This window comes from Mus musculus, chromosome 7 (assembly GCF_000001635.26).
Source record: "Mus musculus strain C57BL/6J chromosome 7, GRCm38.p6 C57BL/6J".
Lineage (NCBI taxonomy): Eukaryota > Metazoa > Chordata > Mammalia > Rodentia > Muridae > Mus > Mus musculus.
In genome coordinates, this window is record NC_000073.6 from 116,502,764 (window position 1) to 116,522,325 (window position 19,562).

Sequence of the window (19,562 nt, forward strand, 5' to 3'; positions counted from 1 at the left end):
ATATTACAGGATTACTAACGATTCTTAGGATGTAGGTAATATCTCTCAAGTTGAAATTTAGTGTGCCTATAACATAATCTTTTATCCTCTTCAAGTGTCATTACATTCAACTTGTTCATTTTTTTTTAAACATATGTCTCTGCTCTCAATCCCTCAGTGGAAGCAGAGCCACAAAACAAAAAATGGACAACATTCTAAAACACAAAAGGAGCTTAGCTTTGGGATATTATTCAAAGTAAGTGGACGAGAGGTGTGGATAAGAGTTAAAATCTAGAGGCTGAGGTTTTGGTTTAGTCACCATCCCAAGAATGGCCGAGTTAGTACAATGTGACTGACTCTTTTTTATAGACTGTAAGTGTGTGTGTGTGTGTGTGTGTGTGTGTGTGTGTGTGTGTGTGGCTGTTACTGACCCCATTTTATACACAAGGAAATGGAAGCATAGTGCTCTGATACCTTCTTTAGGATGGGTTAGAAAAGTTGAGTGTTGCAAGAGAGAAGTCTGATCTCTAATGGTGCACACAGCCATTAACCCACGTTGTGTCTTGCTAACAGTGGTTTCCATTGCAGTCTACCCTCCCCTGGATCTGTGGGTTCTTCGTTTGTAGATTCAACCAACTAGAGATAGAGAGAATGAGACAGAGAGCGAGCGAGCGAGAGTGCTAAGTGCCAGCATTCGTGTGTCTCTCTCTGCTTCCTGATACCTTGTGCCAGCTGCCTCAAGCTTCTTCTACTGCTGTACTGAAGCACACCCTTAAACTGTGAGCAAAACAAACAAGCAAAACCCCAAAACCAAACCAAACCAAACCAAACCAAACCAAACCAAACCAAACCAAACCAAACCCCTCTTCCTTCTTTAACTGCTTTTCTTAGTATTTTTCGTTGCAGCAAGGAGACCAGCCAGTCAGTACACAACCTAGGACCTTTTTCTTTGGGTTGAAAAACAAAACAAAACAAAACAAAACAAAACAAAACACCCTAAAAATCAGTCAGGTGCGAGTAACTGGCACTCACGCTTCAAAACCAGCTCCAAGGCTCTAAAGCTTTTCTACCCTCCAAGCACGTACAAAATGCCCCACGGTTAAAATGTTGTTAATGTTAAATGTGTTGAAGATGTCTTGACTCCACGGGGCAGAGAGAAGAAAAATCTGTATCTGAGAGGTAAATGCTATTAAGTCACAGGGACTCAGGGACCACGATAAGGAGGGTGGGGGTACGTTAAATACCAGTCTGAGTCCCTGCAGGAAAGAGGCTCTCCAAGACTCACAAGAGGGCTACCACTTTTTTCTCCACCACTGTGGGCGCTGCAGGCTCATGCCAGAGACCAAGAACCTGGCAAACCCTAAGATTTTGTGGGGGATCCCCGGGCATCACTTCACCCTACTAAGCCATGCACTAAGAGCTAGTCTAAGACAGCAAGGGAAGGAAGAGGCGCGGCTTCCTCACGCTTCGGAGAGCGCCACGTCCCTCTTGGCTAGTTCTTCCAGAAGCGCCTTCGCGTAGGCGCGTCCCTGGACCAGTTCACCAATAGGAGTCCTCCGCGATCCGGAGCTGGACCAATTAGCGGCTGTGGGGGGAGGAGGCAGTCACCATGGCAACCAGGAGGCGGGCACGCATTAGGCTGTGGATCAGAGCAAGGCGGAGGGCCGTGGGCAGGGAAAACTGGTGTGCTCGCGGCGGGCATCAGTCGGCTTAGCCTCGCGCGCCGGGACCCTGCAGAGAAGGTCAGTGGCGCGGAGCAGGGTGTAGATCCCAGCCTCGAGGAGGCTGGACGGGTCACAGAAGAGAGGGCGCAGGTCTGTTCTTGCCCTGCCCATGGTTGTGGGCATGGAGGGCCGAGTTCTGGGCGGGCAAGGTTGGGGAGGGTCTCCCAGCTGAAGCCGGAGGCGTCGGGTCCACTCCACCACTCTTCTAGCTACAGAGCGCTTGAGCTTTTCTTCCGGGTGGGTAGCACGAGCAGGCAGAGTAGGTGCTGGACCCAGACTGGGGCGGGGTACGTGGGCGAGGGGCTCGCCCACTGGTGAGGTCTCTGGACCTATCGATTCCCGGCTGATGCTCCGCGCCCCCCCGCCCCCCTCCAGTTGTGGAGCAAAGCTAGGCCCAGGAACACAGCTCTTCCCCGGGGTATGTGAAACCAGCATCTGCCACTAAGGAGAAAGTTCCTGCCAGCTGTAGTATCGTTTGCCCCAAAGTGACAAATTAGGTGAAAGAGGATACATTTTGATTTAGGGGGAAGAGAAAGATGTTACTTTCTTGTTGCACCTGCTGAATGTTACCTCCGTGGGCTGGTGTGGTTATTGTGGTTGATACAGACAGCAGTCTTACCAGACAGTTATTTTGCAAAATCAGAAAGGGGTGGAGGGGAAGAGAATGAAAATGAACAGGAACCCTTGTTCTGATAATTTATACCTTTTACACGGGTTAATGTACCTTTTACACAATTGAATGCCGAGTGCTATCATCTAAGTTTCTTATTTAAGAAACTGTGGATAAATAATATACATTTTATCCCCCTCCCCAATCATCCTGATTTTGACAAAAGGCAGGAAAGTGGTGACTCACACAATATCAGCTGTTAGGGGAGCCTGAGGCAGGAGGATACGGGGCTTAAATGAAAATATTTGTTATAGTGAGTTACAGTTAATTTTGGGATTTCCCTACAGGAAAGCTTAAAATGTTGAGATGATTGTCCCAAAGAATTGTCAAGAGGTGATAGTATTCTACCAGGCATTTGGACCAGGGAGCCTTTGGCTATTTAAATTGCTTCTTAAGGTCTTCCCTGGCTGGTTTTGTTAAGAAACTGGACTTGAGTAATGCTCAGATTATTTTATCTTAGAAATTGTATCAGGAGTTTTCCCTCACATAAGCTGTGTTATGGTTCTATAAAACTCAAATTCAACAAATAATGGTCCATGTTCCAACACATGTTCCTTGGTTAACACAATTAACAGGGTTGCACATTAAAATAATGGAAATTTAGGATTACAAATGAAATCTCAGATAGTATCACTCTAGTTATTAGGTGAGCACAGGACTCTCCATCATTAGGTTTGTCTGATGTGGGTCAAAAATTCATTTCCAAGAGCCATCTAGATGACTCGGTGGATAAAGGCGCCCGCAGCCAAGCCTGATCTCCCTCTGAGTTTGGTCCCAGTGACCCATAGGGTAGAAGGGGGCACCAGCTTCTGCAAGGTGTCCTTTAAAACATCCATAAATACATTGTAACAATTCCTCTCTGCCTCCTTGTGGGTTTACAGATGCTGTTCTTAGGCTATTTTCATTTACCCACTGCTCTGTGGTGGAGCCCCTGTCGCATTTACTCTCCTCTGTTCCCTAAGGTACTTACTGTTCATTTCATACTGTGTGTGTGTGTGTGTGTGTGTGTGTGTGTGTGTGTGTGTATAGGCTAGAGGCCCATTTCAGATGTCTTCAATTACTTCCCACCTTATGTTTTGAGACCTGGAACTCACCTATTTGGCAGAGTATCTGGCCAAGGATCTCTATGGATCCTCTGTCTCCACCTTTCAGTTTAAGCCTTCTGAGTGCTGGCATTACAGATGTTGACATGACTTTTGCCAGGTTCGTTTGTGTTCACTAAATACAAAGTGAAATGTAATCATAAGAAGGCAATTGGGACACTTTTCAAATCAGTAGTTATTGATTATGGGCGTTAGTTCTGGTGTCTTTGTTTTAGGATATGTTGTGTGTGTCACTGCAGACAGCAGTACAATAATGTATGTTAAACTTGTGGCCTACTTCCTAAGGACACTTTTAGTGACTGGTGTCTGCAAAATATTTCTTGAGTATTTGGGAGTTGGAAGGGTCAAGTGCTGGTTTTTAAAACACATTGAAGGGCTGGCAAGATGCCTCTGAGGGAAAAGGTGCTTGCTGCTAAGCCTGATGTCCCACGTTCAATCCCGTAACCCATGTCAAGGTGGAAAAAGAACCAACTCCCCCAAGTGTTCCTCTGACTTTTACTTAAGTGTCATGGAGCTCGTGTGCACATGCATAAAATAAATACATAAAAAGTAAAACACAAAACATGTGTTGAAAATAATTTATACCTATTTAATTTTTTTGAGGCAGAGTTTCATTGTCGCCCAGGCTGTCCTGAACTCACTATGTAGCCAAGTTTGACCTCAAACTTAAGGCAATTCTCCTAATTCTCCTGAATTCAAGGATTATAGGCAGTAGACACCACATCCCATTTTAATCCAGTTTTATAGTTAGGAAAATCAAGACTCAGAAAATCAAGTTTCAGACTAAGAATGGAGCTCTATCTTAGCATACATTCAATTCCCAGCACGGGGCGGGGGGCGGGGGGGAGGAAGAGAAGTGCAAGTAACTCTCAAGTGAAGGAAAGAGGCTCAAGGTTCAATGTGCCGTTTCTTTCTTTGTTTTTACCATGTTGTATTGAAGTCATGTACAAAATGTAACCTGCAAATTCTCCTCCCCTCCCCTCTCCCCTCTCCTCCCCTCCCTCCTCCCCCCCTCAGAGATTTTATTTGTTGTATATATCTGAGTACACTGGTGCATCAGACACACCAGAAGAGAGCATCAGACCCCATTATAGATGGCTGTGAGCCACTATGTAGTTACTAGGAATTGAACTCAGGACCTCTGGAAGAACAGTCAGTGCTCTTAACCACTGAGCCATCTCTCCAACCCCCCCCCCCCCGACAGTCTTATATTAAATACACTGCCCAAAGACACCCGTTACTAAAATTTGAAGAGGTTTGATTTGCTTATTTTCTTTGCAGACTGCATAGAAATACTTTCAGCATTGAATTTAATCATGTACATCCTGTCTTATGTAAGGGGGTTTCAGAGAAGGCGTTGAAATGAACTGAGTTTTATATCTGTGGCAAGGAGAGATGGCTCAGTGCTTAAGAGCACTTGCTGCTCTTGCAGAGGATCAGGGTTCAGTTCCTAGAACCCATATCAGGTTGGTCACAACTGCCTATAACTTCCATTTCAGTGGCTCTGACACCCTTCTCTGGCTTCCGTAGGTACCTACATGCATTTGGTGCACATACAAATAAGTAGGCACATACACATATAATTAATAATAATAATAATAATAATAATAATAATAAATAGCAGTATATCTGTGACAAACAGGTCAAGTTAGTTAAAGATAATTATAATATTTATTTTTGTATGTGTGTACCATGGCATTCATGTGGAAGGTCAGAGGACAACTTTCAAAAGTTAGTTCATTTCTACCATGTGGTTTCTGGGTCTCAGGTTTGCCAAGCTTGGTGGCTAGCGCCTTTACCCATTAATCCACCCTATCATCTCCAAGTTAACTGTTTTCAAGTAGTGGTAAGTAATTATAAAGAAATATTTAAGTTAAGAATTTGTTAATTGTTTAGTTTTCTTTCTTCCTTCCTTCTTTCCTTCCTTCCTTCCTTCCTTTCTTTCTTTCTCTCTCTCTCTCTCTCTCTCTCTCTCTCTCTTTCTTTCTTTCTTTCTTTCTTTCTCTCTTTCTCTCTTTCTCTTTCTCTTTTCTTTTGGAAATAATCTCATTTTGCCCAGGTTGGCCCCAGACTTACTATATAGCTAAAGATAGCCTTGATCCTTCTGTTTTCTACATCATGCTGGATCAACAGGTCGGTAGTACCATACCTGGCTTTCCAGCTAAGGATTTAACAGAACAAGTTATCCTTGGAGCTGGATAGCCCCCTTGAGGTTAAGAGTATTTATTGCTCTTGTAGGGGACCTGGTTTGGTCCCCAGTACCCTCATGGTGGCTATAACTCCAATTTTGGTCTCCAGGACCACAGGGATGCAAATGTTGCACATGGGTACTTACATGCAGGCACCCACATGTACACATAAAATAAAAACAAATACTTTTTTTTTTAAAAGAAGACGTTACCTATGTCTAAGCCAATGGTCTGTTGCTATGAAGAGACACCATGACCGTGGCAACTCTTATAAAGGAAAACATTTAACTGGGCCTTGCTTACAGTTCCAGAGGTTTAGTCCAGTATTCTGGTGGGGAGCATGGTATCAGGCAGGCAGATGCTAGAAAAGGAACTGAGAGTTCTACATCTGGATCCACATGCAGCAGCAAGAGAGAACCACTGGGCCTGGCTTGGGCTTTTGAAAACTCAAAGCCTACCCCTAGTGACACACTTCTTCCTGTAAGGCCATACCTCCTGGTCCTTTTAAATAGTGCTATTCCATAAGCATTTAAATGTTTGAACCTAAGGGAGCCATTCTCATTCAAACCCCTAACTGTATATCTTAAAGTTTATCTGTTTGCTGAGAAAGCCTTATGCTCTTATCTTGAGTTCTTTCCAGGGCAGAACAGCTTAGCCATTGTACACAAGATCTGTTTGTTCTGTCCTTTGTCTATTTTATCAGTACTTTGAGAGGTCATAAAAATTGGATACTCTTTTTTTTTTTTTTTAAAAGATTTTCGAGACCTGATCCTCTTCATAGCCCCGGCTATCTTGGAACTCATTATGTAAACCAGGCTGGCCTTGAACTCACCAGAGATCCTCCTGCCTCTGCCTCTAGTGCTAGAATTCAAGGCATGGGCCACCAAATCCTGCTAATTTGATACTTTTCTTTTATACTATTTTCATACTATGTATTTAATAGCACACATTCTTGTGTGTTTTTCCCACTAAATAAGAATGCATTTATAATTCATTGTTATATTTAATCTCTCTTTCTCCATTTAGAACACACCAGTCAGTTTTTCAAGGGAAAATCCTGGGCCAGGAGCCAAGTCCTGATCTCTACAAACTTAATATTGTGTAGATTATTTTACCACCTGAGATCTCAGTGGCCTCATCTGTGCAAGAAAGAGAAAATTAAATAATAAAAAAGATAAAACCTTGGCCTGTCTGAAGGTAAGTGTTCAGTGAAAAATCGTCTTCTGTAACAAACAGAAACCAACTATGGCAGCCAGCAGCAAATAAACACTGGGAAGAGACCAGGGGGAAAGGAAGGAAAGATAGAGTCTCACTATGTAGCCCAGGCTGGTCTAGAACTCACTATGTGGCCCCGGCTGGCCTTGAGCTGACAGCAATCCTTCTGCCTCAGCCACCTGTGTGATGGGATGGAGGCATTCATTACCATACCCTGATTAAAGTAATTTTTCTTTTAAAAAATATTTTACCCATTTATTTATTAGTGTGTGTGTGTGTGTGTGCGCGCGCACGTGTGTTTGTGTGTGTTTGTGTGTGTGTCCTCAGAGGCCAAAGGAATCTGATGCCCTTGGAGCTGGAATTGCAAGTGATTGTGAATCGCTTAACACGGGTGTTGAGAATGGAACTTGGGTTAAGAACAGTGTGTGCTCTTAAGCACTGAGCCATCCCTTCAGTCCCTAAAATAATTCTGCCTTATAAATTTAAATTTTATTTTACTTTATGTGTATTGGTGTGTTTTGCCTGCATTCATGTCTGTGCACCGTGTGTATGTCTGGTGCCCTCAGAGTCCAGAAGAGGGTGTCAGATGCCCTGGAATAGTTACAGGCAGTTGTGAACAGCTTCATGGATGCTGGGCATTGAATTGGGGTTTTGTGAAAGAGCAGCCAGTGTTCTTAGGGCTGAATCATCTCTCCAGCCCCTAAAAGAGTTTTTGAAGTCATAGCTTATAATAGGCAACAGGACTTCATAAAGTTGACTGCAGCCTCACCTTCTAGTTCTTGATCTGTTGCCCCTAAGGTTCCTCTGGTCTTCAATGGCAATGATGGCTTCTAGACCTCTACTGTTACAGTGGAGTTCCAGGCAGCCAGGCAAAGACAAAGAAGAATGCATTCTGTCTCTCTGGAGACTCCCTGAACCAAGACTTCAAGGAAACATAGCTGAATGGATGGGCTTTATGCTACTGAGAAGGAAGGAATGGTTTGGATATCAATGGAGAAGCAGAACTCTCTGCCGCAGATAGAGCTTCCCTCCTCTCCTTTCTGAGCTTAAGGCCCTTGGCATTGTCTTACACAGCCTTGGTGATGGGAGCAGACCTTCTGGTCTGAATGCTGCCAGGAGAAAGAGGTAGTCTGTTTGCTGAATTGCATTTCTGCTATTTTCTCAGGTCGTTTCTTTCTCCTAATTTGTCTTTTTTTTGAGACGGGATCTTGCTGGTCTGGAACTCAAAATCTAGCCAGGCTGTTGAACTAGTCTGCCTCTGGAGTTGTGATTACAGGCATGTGCCCTCCTTTTCTTTTGTTCTATGATTCATTATAAAGGCACTTTCCTCTTGTTTGGAGATTTGTTCTGGTTGTTTAAAAACAACCACCCATGAATGTTCAGTGGATGTTTGTTGTTCAGAGGCAAGCTGACACGTATGAAACTGCGGGCCTGTCTGGAAGCAAGACACTAGAACGATAGAGACCTTTCCCCAAGATTGCCGCTTAACCTGCCATCAGAAGTGACTGTTGATGAGTGTGACCCCTCTTGGTGTAGTCTTTGTATTCAGGATAATCACACAGGACATATGTTTGCCTGGCTTGCTAGTTGAAAGGAATTGATTGTCTAAAGTCACTTAGCACTTACCTGGCATGAAAGTTTTTCTACTGCCCCTTGCATAACTTATTTAAGTATACCAGTTCAGGGGCCAGTGTTAGGAGTTGAAGCCAGGGCCTTACTCATGCTCTTCAAACCCTCTATATGGAGCTACCTATATACTCCTAGCCCTGGGGCATGACAGTATTTCTTTTCAGATTTTTCCCTGTAAATAATTTACAGACATACCATGCTTTATCACTTAAAATAGTTCGGACGACCAGCTCTGATAGGACACAGTTGTAATCCTAGAACTTCGGAGGCTGGTAGAGGCTGGAGGATCAGGAGTGGAGGCTGGCCTGGGATAGAAAGCTCAACTGGCATTATTTTAGTGTAAAAAAAAAAGTGAATTGAAATGAACAACCTTGAGAAAATGAAACAGCAATCCAGGGAATGGAATTTTAATCGAGAAAGAATGTAAAGATTCAATCAGTTGTTCAGTGTTTATAGGATGGAGATAAAGAGAGATTAAGGTTTTATTTCTATGAAGTGTGTTTGCATTTTCACAAGCTCTTCTGCTCTTCCTCTTAAATACGTGGGCATGGCCAGGCATGGTGCTACACAGATTCCTATTGGTCTTAGACTCACTGTGGAACCGAAGATGACTTTGAATTTCTGATCCTTCATCTTCTACCTTTTTAGTGCTGGCATTACAGGCAGGAACCACCATGCCTAGTTTTCTTCAGTCCTGAATGGCTAGCAGGCTAAGCAGACTCTTTTCCAACTACACTACCTTCTGAGCATCTTACAGGGTTTTCAAATGCATTTGACATTTGAGTCATCCAATTAAATATGTCTGTTCCTGAATACCTCTTGAATAGTCCTTATCTTTTGTTTTGCTTTTGTGGTTTAATACAGTCTTACTTTGTAGCCCAGGCTAGCCTCAAACTTGCTGCCATCCTCATGTTTTAGCCTCCCATGTGCTGGGCTCAGCTCAGTTAAAAACATTTTTTTTTTTCAGGGTTGGAGAGAAGGCTCCACAGTTAAGAGCACTGGCCACTCTTCCTGGGACCTGGATTCCAGTCCCACCACCCACATGTCAGCCTTAAAATAAAAAAGAAGAGCAAATGGGGGTGGGGATTAATTAACAGGGGAAAATTAAAAAGGAAAAATAAAGGAAACAGATTCACAAAGGCAGGGGTGGGGCTAGGAAGATGACTCAATGACTAAGAAGGCTTGGTATGCAAGCAAGAGGATCTGAGTTCAAATCCCCAGAACTCAGGTAAAAAGTGAGACATGATCCCTTATGTACCTGTAGTCCCAGCTCCTCTGCCTTGCATGTGAACATACCACCATATGGTATTATTTATCTATCTATCCATCCATCTATCCATCCTTCCATCCATCAATCTGATCTATGTACCTACCAACCTACTTACCTATCTATCTCTCATACACACATTTACACAGTTTATACTCTTAATTGGATAACCTCTTCACTACTTGAGTGATTTCACAGCTAAGAAATCTGTCTCTGTGTGAGTCACAGCTTTGAGTTGTTTTTCTGGACTTGGGAGGCTTGTTTTGGATTTACTGGATACATAGGAGAAGGCTCTGATTCCTTCTGCATCTGTACTTTTCATGTTGTCATATCATAGGGCTAGGGATGTAGCTTATTTGTCAAGTGCTTGCTTGGCATGCACCAAGCCCTGGGTTCAATTGCTGGCACCTTATAAACTGGGTGTGGAGGTGCACACCTGTAATCCTAACACCCAGGAGATGGAGACAGAAAGATCAGGAGTCTAACTTCATCCTTGGCTATATAGTAAGTTCAGGGCAATCTGGGTTATATGTCTCAACATGTAACAACAACCACCACCACCACCACAACAAAATTCACATCATACTACACCATACTAGACTTGGGGGCCTCCTGCCTGTAATCTCAGCACTGGGAAGGCTGAGAGGCAGGAATGCTGTGAATTTGAGGCCAACCTGGGCTATCCAGTGAGTTGAATGGGTTTCATGTTATCCTGTTGTTAGAGTCAACTCTCAGCTTGTAGTGTTTAGCTTTGTCTGCTGTTCAGCAGTTGGTGCACTGTCTCCTTTCAAGCTCTGTGTCGTCCTTAGGGAAGAAGAGGGTGATAAAGGAAACCTGGTCAGGGAAGGAAACTAGCTCACACCCCTTCTTCCTGTCGGCTGTCCTTCCTCTGCAATCATGTGCAACATTCCCACATCTTCTAGTCGATGGAAGTCCGTAACTGGATCTGTCACTTTCAACATTTTTAAAGCGATTTTTTTTTCCTGTCATTACTCTTCTACCTAATGTACTCGAACACTTTCCATTTCCTCTGTTAGGGCGACAGTTGACATTTCTGAGTCTTTATTAAGGAACTAAGCCATGTTTAAGTTAATTGTTCTGGTTACATCTAGAATGAGCACTAAAAGATTAGAATCTAGTAGAGGGGGAAAATACGTTTAGAATGGTTTCCATTGATCAGAAAGAAGTGAACAAGATGACCGTCTCTGTAGCTCAGCAGGGAAAGGCGCTCATTGAGAAGCCTGATGATGTGAAGGGGGTGGAGGGCGAGCACTGACTTCTGCGGGTCACCTCGGAGCTCTGCAATAAGGAGAGGCAGTAGCTATTAAAAGGCAAGGCAAGCAGAACGTCCTGAAGAGGATGGTAGCGTTCACACGTAGGATTCCTGTGTTTCACTGGTAGGACACATGACCATTATGGCATATAGAAACAAAATGCTGCCATTGAAAACCGAGCCAGCCGCGGCATGATTTATCATGCACAGTCCATTTCGTTCCCGAAAGTGCTTCTACAGATTAATTTAGATACACAGGTTTTGCACAGCATTTATAAAAAGACTTATGGGGCTGGGGAGATGGCTCAGAGGTTAAGAGTGCTGGCTGCTCTTCCAGAGATTCTGAGTTCAATTCCCCAGCAACCACATGATGGCTTACAAACATCTGTAATAGGATCTGGTGCCCTCCGCTGGCAAGCAGATATACATGCAGGCAGAACACTACATAATAAATACATCTTTAGAAGAGATTTATTTGATTTTTAAATTTTATTTTATGAATGAGTGTTTAGCCTGTATTTCTGGGTATCACGTGCATGCAGTAACCCAAGGAGGACAGAGAGGGTGTCTGATCCCCTGGGGTGGAGGTACAGACAGACAGTTGTGATTTTCGGTGCTAAGAACTGAACTCTGGCCTTCTGGAAGAGCAATCAGGGCTTTTAACTGCTGCATAGTCTCTCCAGCCTATCTTTGTTTCCTGTCAGACTCCATTGCCTGGGAGTTTCTTCTAATCCTGTAACTTGAACTTCACAAGCGTTGGTATTGGGGCTCTCTTGGTGTTAGCATAAGCTGGCAGAGGGCTTTCAGATTTCCTTTAATTGTTTGTGAACCAGAAGCCCTGACAGCTGTCAGCTGTGGAGGAACAGCACCAACGTGTTCTTTCCCAGGTGTCCTGTTCCTTAGCTGCTCAGACACATCATATCAGAACGCCCCAGGAGCTAAGTGAACATGCCCGGCAGGTTGGACCAGGTTCTTCAAGCCGGATTTAGCAACTCTTCCTTTCGCCCACCCCCACAAGAGCTCCCTGGAACATCTTTGGGAAGCTGCCTTGTAGTTTTGAATGTAACGTGTCAGCAAACCTTGGCCAGCTATTTCTCCGAGAGTCCTTCCGTGGAGTGCTATGAAAACCCATTCATAGACTGGAGATGCAGTTTAGTTGCTAGAGTGCCTGCTTTGATGCAGGAAGCCCCTGGATTCAATCCTAGCGTGTGCAGTCACTAGATTTGGTGTTCTCGAAGAGAGTCTTGAACCGTGGACATGTTCCTAGTAGTTACTGAACTATCTTGCATGGGCTGATGAATGGACACTCCAGAAAACAAGTCTGTGGAAACCAAAGGAAGTGGGCCCGGGAAGTAGCTCAGTCTGCAGAGTGCTTGCCTAGCACACACAAAGCCAAGTTCAACGTCCAACTGCGCATGACGGTGTACACTTATAATTTCAGCACTCCAGCGGGTTGAGGCAGGAGAATCAGAAATTCAAAGCCATCCTTGGTTACCTAGGCCAGCTTATCTCTAAATGTCACTGTGAGTTTGATGCCAGCCTGGGTTACATAAGACCTTGTTTCAAAAGAGCACAAGCTCTTGTGCCTGTGTCTTTCCCCTTTAGGGTTAGTTAGTGTATTATTTGGAGGCATGCGAGAGAACATTAGGAGCAGTTTGTCAGCCTTTCCCATTGACTGAAATCAGCTTTGCCTCTCCACTTCACCCTGTGGTACTGAGGTCAAACCTTCCCCAGCACATGGCACATGCTGGATAAATACTCTGCCGCCGAGTTATGTCCTCTGTCCTTTTCTTATGTCGCACGCCGCTGGAAGTTATGAAACATCTGCTCAGCGTTAGGAAGACGTTATTGACAGTTTGACATTTGCGTATCTGCCTTGGAGATGACCACATCCACCCTGTCAGCCCAGTACTTGGGACCTGCAGTCGGTTTCTGCTGTCCTCAACAGTGCACCATGGCTGCTCGTAGGGAATGTGTGTGTGTGTGTGTGTGTGTGTCTCAGAACATAGAGTAACACAGCTTTGTGTAGTAGCTTCCTGTCTAAAGTCTGGTAAAGCAATTAGTGCCCATAAATGAAAAGGTCAGGCTGTTCCTCTGCCAGCACTGTTGCTCACCTCTGTCAGCTGCCTCATTTTCTCTGCTTACAGAAGAGCACTTGAATGCCACACTACAGCCCTCCTCTCCAACCCCCACTTCCCGGCCCAGCAGGTCTGGAGATTGAGTTAGGGCTCCATGCATGCTAGGCAAGCGCTCACCGTTGAGCTATGGCTGCAACCCTTTCTTGTTTGTAGCCCAGGGTGGCCTCAAGCTCTGTGTCAGCCTTCTGAGTCCTATGGTCACACTTGTGCAACTCTGGGTCTGACTTAGTTTAATCCTTTTGAAAATAGTGACCAGTAAGACATAATGATAATGCAAAAAGTTTGATGATATGACATTAAGAAAAACTGACATAACGTCAAAACTGCAATGACTTTTATGACATTCAGGTAGTATAGCCAGATTGCTGTTACCTCCTAGTCAATCAGTATTTTTCAGTTAATTGAAAGACAATCCCTGACTTTTAAGATATTAAGCTAAATAATCCTGTATCAAGTTGCTTAAGTATAGACTCAGTGATCTGAGTAAATTTAAACAGGAAATATTTGCATTAGAAGGCAGATGTGGCTGGGAAGATGGCTCAGTGGTTAGGAGCACTTGCTGCTCTTGCAGAAGACCCAGGTTTGGTTCCCAGAACCCACAAGGCAGCTCACAGCTCTCTGTAACTCCAGTTCCAGGGGATCCAACCCCCTCTTCTGAGCTCCCCAGGCAGTGCACACGTGTGGTGCATAGACACACACGAAGGCAAAACATGTGAGGAAAAAAAAATCTAAAAGAAATTGAAAAAGGAAAGAAGGTTGAAAGGGGACTTGTATAGTGGTAGGAGAAAACGGACTCCTAAAAGTCCTGTGATCTTCACACATTCAGTGTGACACATGTGAACACACATGCACACATACACATAGTAAATAAATAAACAAATAAAAACAAGAAGAAAGCAGAGGTTGTCAGATATACAAAACTGTGTACATGTATATACTTGTACATGCTTATATATTAACACACTAATAGGAGCACAACTAATTTCAAATAAGATTGGGCTCAGACACAAAGTCACTCAAATAGTAAAGTCTGGCAGAGGGCTAGAAAAATGTAAATTTGTGTAACCTTGTAAAAATTGACAGAATTATCAAAGAAATTACAAAGAAAGAAGATCATGTTTTTTCTCTGATAGAGATAGAATAAAAAATGAATGTGTTAAGAATATAGAATTTAGATTATGGAAAATTATAAATCATGGCTAGTATAGTGCCATTTATATTTTCTTCCTTCACATTAAAAACATTTAGCTCGACATTTTGCTGTGTTTCTTTTTTGTAAAATTGAAAGATGATTCTATATCATGTAATTTACACACACAGACACACAGACACACACACACACACACACAGACACACACACACACACCCTCACTATGCAGTCCAGTCACGTAGTCTAGGCCTCAGGCTCAGTCTTTCTGCTTCAGCCTCCAGAAGCTGGAATTACAGCATGGGTCACCACACGAGCTGTCGTCCATCTTCATGTAAAGTGTCCACTTGGCTGGTGTCTGGGGCACTCTAATGCTGCACCACGTCAGCTCTTTCTGATTTAACACATACTCCTCCCCACTAAACAAATCTTCCCCCTGGGGATCTTCTGCTTTTCTCTCCTGCTGCCAGCAGCTGTAAGCAGTAATAATCTCCTTCTCTAGGGATTTGCCTGTTGGGGGCATTTTACATGGATCAAATCGTATAATATGTGTTTTTTCCCCTTGATTGTGTTTATTATGATATTTGATTTAAATACACAGATTTCTCCTTACAAATCTCAGCCTTTGGCTTTTTAAAATTCCTAAAAAGCAAAATAGCTTTTGGTTTTGAATGACATACAATGATGAATTGTCTTAGCCATGTAAAAACCAAAACAACCCAGAATGAAAGAACACAGGCCCATCAGTGTCTCAGCCTGAGTATTGTTCCTGCCTCCGGAAGCAAGCTGGGCCTTCGGGCGGAGCCTTCTGTTTCCAGGGAAATCTCTTAGATTTTTCTCTTTTTTCAGTTTTCTCTAGATTTGATCTGTGCTATCCTTGCTGTTGGTTTTGTGTGTGTGTGTGTGTGTGTGTGTGTGTGTCTGAGCACTGGAGCTAGCCTCTTGCTTTACCAGTATGATGTCAGGCTTGTACAGTAAGCCCTATTCAACTAGAAGTTTAATGTAAAGGTATTTGTAAATTGTTTAGCCTAGTAATTTCCTACAGTTGGTTTGAGCATGAGCAATTGGTATTTCTGATTAGGTATCTGAGAAGAATCTCTATCTTACCCACTAATTTGATGGTGGGATTTACAAACTTAAAGAATACTGAGGTCCGGCTGGTTGTGAGGGTCCAGACCTGCAAGAGGCAGGAGGAGCAAGAATTCAAGGTCATCCTCTGCTACTCAGAAAGTCTGAGGCCAGCCTGGCTACGTGACCTCCAAGTTAAAAGTGTCCAGTGACTGAGTTGTGATAACACAGCTACAGCTGTCAGTGGCGAGATAGTTTGGTTGGTAAAGTACTTGCTAGGCAAGAATGAGGATTTGAGTTTGACTCCCAGAACCTATGTAAGAAGCCAGGCTGGGTGGCAAATGCTTGTAATCACAGCACGGGGGCCGTGAAGACAAGAAGATTCCCTAGCCAGCCGGCCTAGTCCACCTAGCAAGTTCCAGGACCCAGCAAGAAACCATGTCTCAGAAAACAAGGTGGACAGCTTCTGAAGTATCTGACCACCACATGCATGTAAGCACACACATGCATGTGCACCACTCCCCATCTACACACAAACATGGGAACACCGCCCCCTACCTCAGGGCTGTGGTTGGAACGCAGGATCCTATGCATGTCTGGGAAGTGCTCTACTGCCTCAGCCCCTAAGCTACCTTGGAGATGAGCATTCTGTACAGTAGAGCAGACAGGCAATGTGTGGAAGGGCAGTGGTTTCTAATGCTGCAGAATTAGCTACAGGACTCCATAAAGACTGGGGTCTCTGGTTTCCGAGGCCAGCAAAGGCCCTGGGGATTTGCATTTCTGCAAAGGCTCCTTACAGGTAGCTGTCGCGTTGTGTCAGTCCCTCCAGGTCTCAGCCCTGCTCTATGGCTTTCTGACTACTGCGTCTGTTTCCTGCGTACCTTCCTCTGTGCTGTTGATGTTCTTAACATTATTCTTGATTTGTTCCCTTTCATAAGCCTGTATGTGTAAAATATGTTCTCTTTCTGATCCTTGCAGGAGACTAGGGCTATGGATCCTTATGGAAACAATAAAACTTGAACAATTGTATTTAAGATATTTGAAATCTTTTGTTCTGTTTTAACCCCATGACATCCTACGTGTAAGAGATGGACATAATAATCAGTACACTACAGAAACCTCTCCAACATTCTTCCTGATAGACACACTTTTTCATTATTGTGTTTTTCAAACAGTCTCTTCTGTGTAGCCCTGATTGGCCTGGAACTTGCTATGTAGACTAGGCTGGCCACGATCTTGCTGCAATCCTCTTGCCTCTGCTTCTTGAGTTCTGTGATTACAGGGATGTGCTACCACACCTGGCCCATTTGGTATTTTACTGCAATTTAATTGAAAGACACTATTGGCTGTTGTTTGTTTTTGTTTCTGTTTTTGGAGACAAGGTTTCTCTGTGCAGCCCTTCCTGTCCTGGAATTTGATCTATATAGACCAGGCTGGCCTCAAACTCAGAGATCTGTCCACCTCTGCCTCTGAAGTGCTGGGATTAAAGACATGAACTATCACAGTCCAGCTGTCTTTTAAGCATTCATTCATTCATTCATTCATTCATTCTCTGAGTGTGCACTTGGGTCATGGGATACCTGTGGAGGCAGGAGGATGGCTTTTCGTGGTTAGTTCTCTCCTGCCATCATATGGGTCCCAGGGACCAAACTCAGTTTGTCAGCCTTGATAGGAAATGCCTTCTTTACCCACTGAGCCATCTTGACAGCCTGCCTGGTTTTTCACTAATGCTTTCATTGTAGTTGTTTATTTGTTTTTAATTTTTATATGTTCATGGATCTGTGTCTGCCTGTACATTTGCATGCAGTGCCCACAGAGGCCAAAAGAGGGCATCAAATTCCCTGGAGCTGGAGCTGCAGGCAGATGTCAGTTGCCAGATGTCTCTGAACAGCAGCAAATGCTCTCAACTGTCGATTGTCTCTGCGGGCCTTTTGTTGTATTTATTAATTTAAGATTTGTTTACTTTTAATTCTATGTGTAGGGGTGTTTTGCCTCAAAGTGTGTCTGTGCAGCACATGCATGCCTGGTGCCCGAGGAAGCCAGAAAGTCCTCTGGAACTGGAGTTACATAATTGTGAGCAATCTGATGGCTAACCACCGAGTCATCTCTCTAGCCCCCTTGTATTTTTTTTTAAAGATTTATTTATTTATTATATGTAAGTACACTGTAGCTGTCTGCAGACACTCCAGAAGAGGGAATCAGATCTCATTACAGATGGTTGTGAGCCACCATGTGGTTGCTGGGATTTGAACTCCGGATCTTTGGAAGAGCAGTCGGGTGCTCTTACCCACTGAGCCATCTCACCAGCCCTCTAGCCCCCTTGTATTGAGCATTTTGTAATTAATCATTTTTTTCCCTTCTTTCTGCTTTTTTTTGTTTTGTTTTTTAATTAAAATATTCTAGTGTACAAAATAGTGGGTTCATTTAGGACATTTTCTTTCTTTTTTTTTTTTTTTTTTTTTGGTTTTCAAGACAAGGTTTCTCTGTGTAGCCCTGGCTGTCCTGGAACTCACTCTGTAGACCAGGCTGGCCTCGAACTCAGAAATCCGCCTGCCTCTGCCTCCCAAGTGCTGGGATTGAAGGCGTGAGCCACCACCGCCCAGCCACTTATGACATTTTCATACGTACGCTTTGCCCCGTTTGGTTCCTACTTACAGATACTGCCCTTTCCCACCAGTCCTCCTCTTGCTGGCCCCTCCCCCTCTCACAAATAGCGCACTTTGTGGTTTTATGTCACAGGAGTGTACGTGTGTTTAAATGTACATTCCTCCCATCACGTTAAACAAGCTGTGTTTTATGTCTCCTGCCTCTTCTGTCTTTACCCTCTCATGTCTCCATCTTTTTCCCTGCCCCTCCCCCTTGCACTGACCTGCTCATGTTCTTTGTTTCTTGTCTTTTGAACATTTCTCCTGTACTTTCCTGTCAACACCCTCCCCTCCCTCTTTTTTTGTTTTTTGAGACAGGCTTTTGCTATAGTGCCCTGGCTGGCTTGGAAATTACTGTGTAGCTCGGGCTGGTCTCAGACCAGCAGTGATCTTCCTAACTTAGCCTTCCACATGCTGGGTTTATAGCTGTGCACCGCCACACCAGGCTCTGACTGTTTTGAGGTAGGGTCTCCCCAGATAGCCTATGCGGACCTCGGGCTTACAGCCCTCCTGCCTCAGCCTCCAGAGTATAGGATGATGCTCTCCCTTGATTTTCTTCTTCTTCTTCTTTTTTTTGGTTTTCAAGACAGGGTTTCTCTGTATAGCCCTGGCTGTCCTGGAACTCACTCTGTAGACCAGGCTGGCCTCGAACTCAGAAATCCGCCTGCCTCTGCCTCCCAAGTGCTGGGATTAAAGGTGTGTGCCACCACGCCTGGCAATTTTCTTCTTTTTAAAAATCGTGTTTTCTTATATGCATTTATTTACTTTATGTGTGTTTGTCTTTCCCCACTCAGCCATCTTGCTGGGTGGTCCCCTGACTTGCTTTGGCGATTTATTATGTCAGTTTTTAACTTATCATCTGTTTTCATCCCACTCCCTAGAGGTGTTTCTTGGTTGGTTGGTTTGTGTTTGTTTTGCATTTAGCCTCTTGGGAATGGATATATGATTGAAGTGGCGCTGGGAACGCATGTCTCCAGCCTTGCAGCATCTTTCCAGGACTTTGCTGTAATGACTTCTCCATTTCAGATGAGGTGGAGGATCATCCAAGTACAGTACTGTTTTCTCTTGGTTCCGTGCATGCTGACCGCTCTGGAAGCTGTTCCTATCGATGTGGACAAGACCAAAGTACACAACACTGAGCCAGTGGAAAATGCAAGGATAGAGCCACCAGTAAGTACGTGGGTGGATTATGATGGCAGCAGAAGTGAGGATCACTGCTGAGACTCACTCAGTGAAATCCTAGCTAGTGGATGGACCGTGAAGTGTTAATTGTGGCCAGTGGAGGGACTGTGAAGTATTAATCCTGGCCAGTGGATAGACCATGAAGTATTATTAATTGTGTCCAGTGGATGGACCATGGAATATTAATCCCGGCCAGTGGAGGGGCCGGGAAGTATTGCTAATGTTGACTGCATGCATAGTCCCATATTTAGGAAGTATTTCTGAAGCAGTAGTAAAAAGTCATTGGCCAGGAATCAGGTGACATAACACTGACCAATGATATTTAATGTAATT

General features: G+C 44.0%; 1 protein-coding gene across 9 annotated transcripts in view; it reads left to right on the plus strand.

Moving 5' to 3' along the window:
- The first annotated feature begins 1,588 nt into the window (after positions 1-1,588).
- Nucb2 (nucleobindin 2) overlaps positions 1,589-19,562 on the plus strand; it is a 36,237-nt gene continuing 18,263 nt past the window's right edge. For 4 of the 9 annotated variants that reach the window (XR_003946513.1, XR_378260.2, XR_001785587.2 and 1 more), the window contains exons 1-3: positions 1,590-1,721; positions 6,692-6,862; positions 19,074-19,217. Coding sequence is in view for 6 of the 9 variants with exons in the window: in XM_006508028.2 (XP_006508091.1) it covers positions 19,074-19,217 (144 nt within the window). In the remaining 3 variants the exon portion in view is untranslated. Of the gene's footprint in view, positions 1,722-3,254; positions 3,336-6,691; positions 6,863-19,073; positions 19,218-19,562 lie in introns of all 9 variants that reach the window. The other 5 variants (XM_006508027.2, XM_006508026.3, NM_001360375.1 and 2 more) reach the window with 4 other exon arrangements.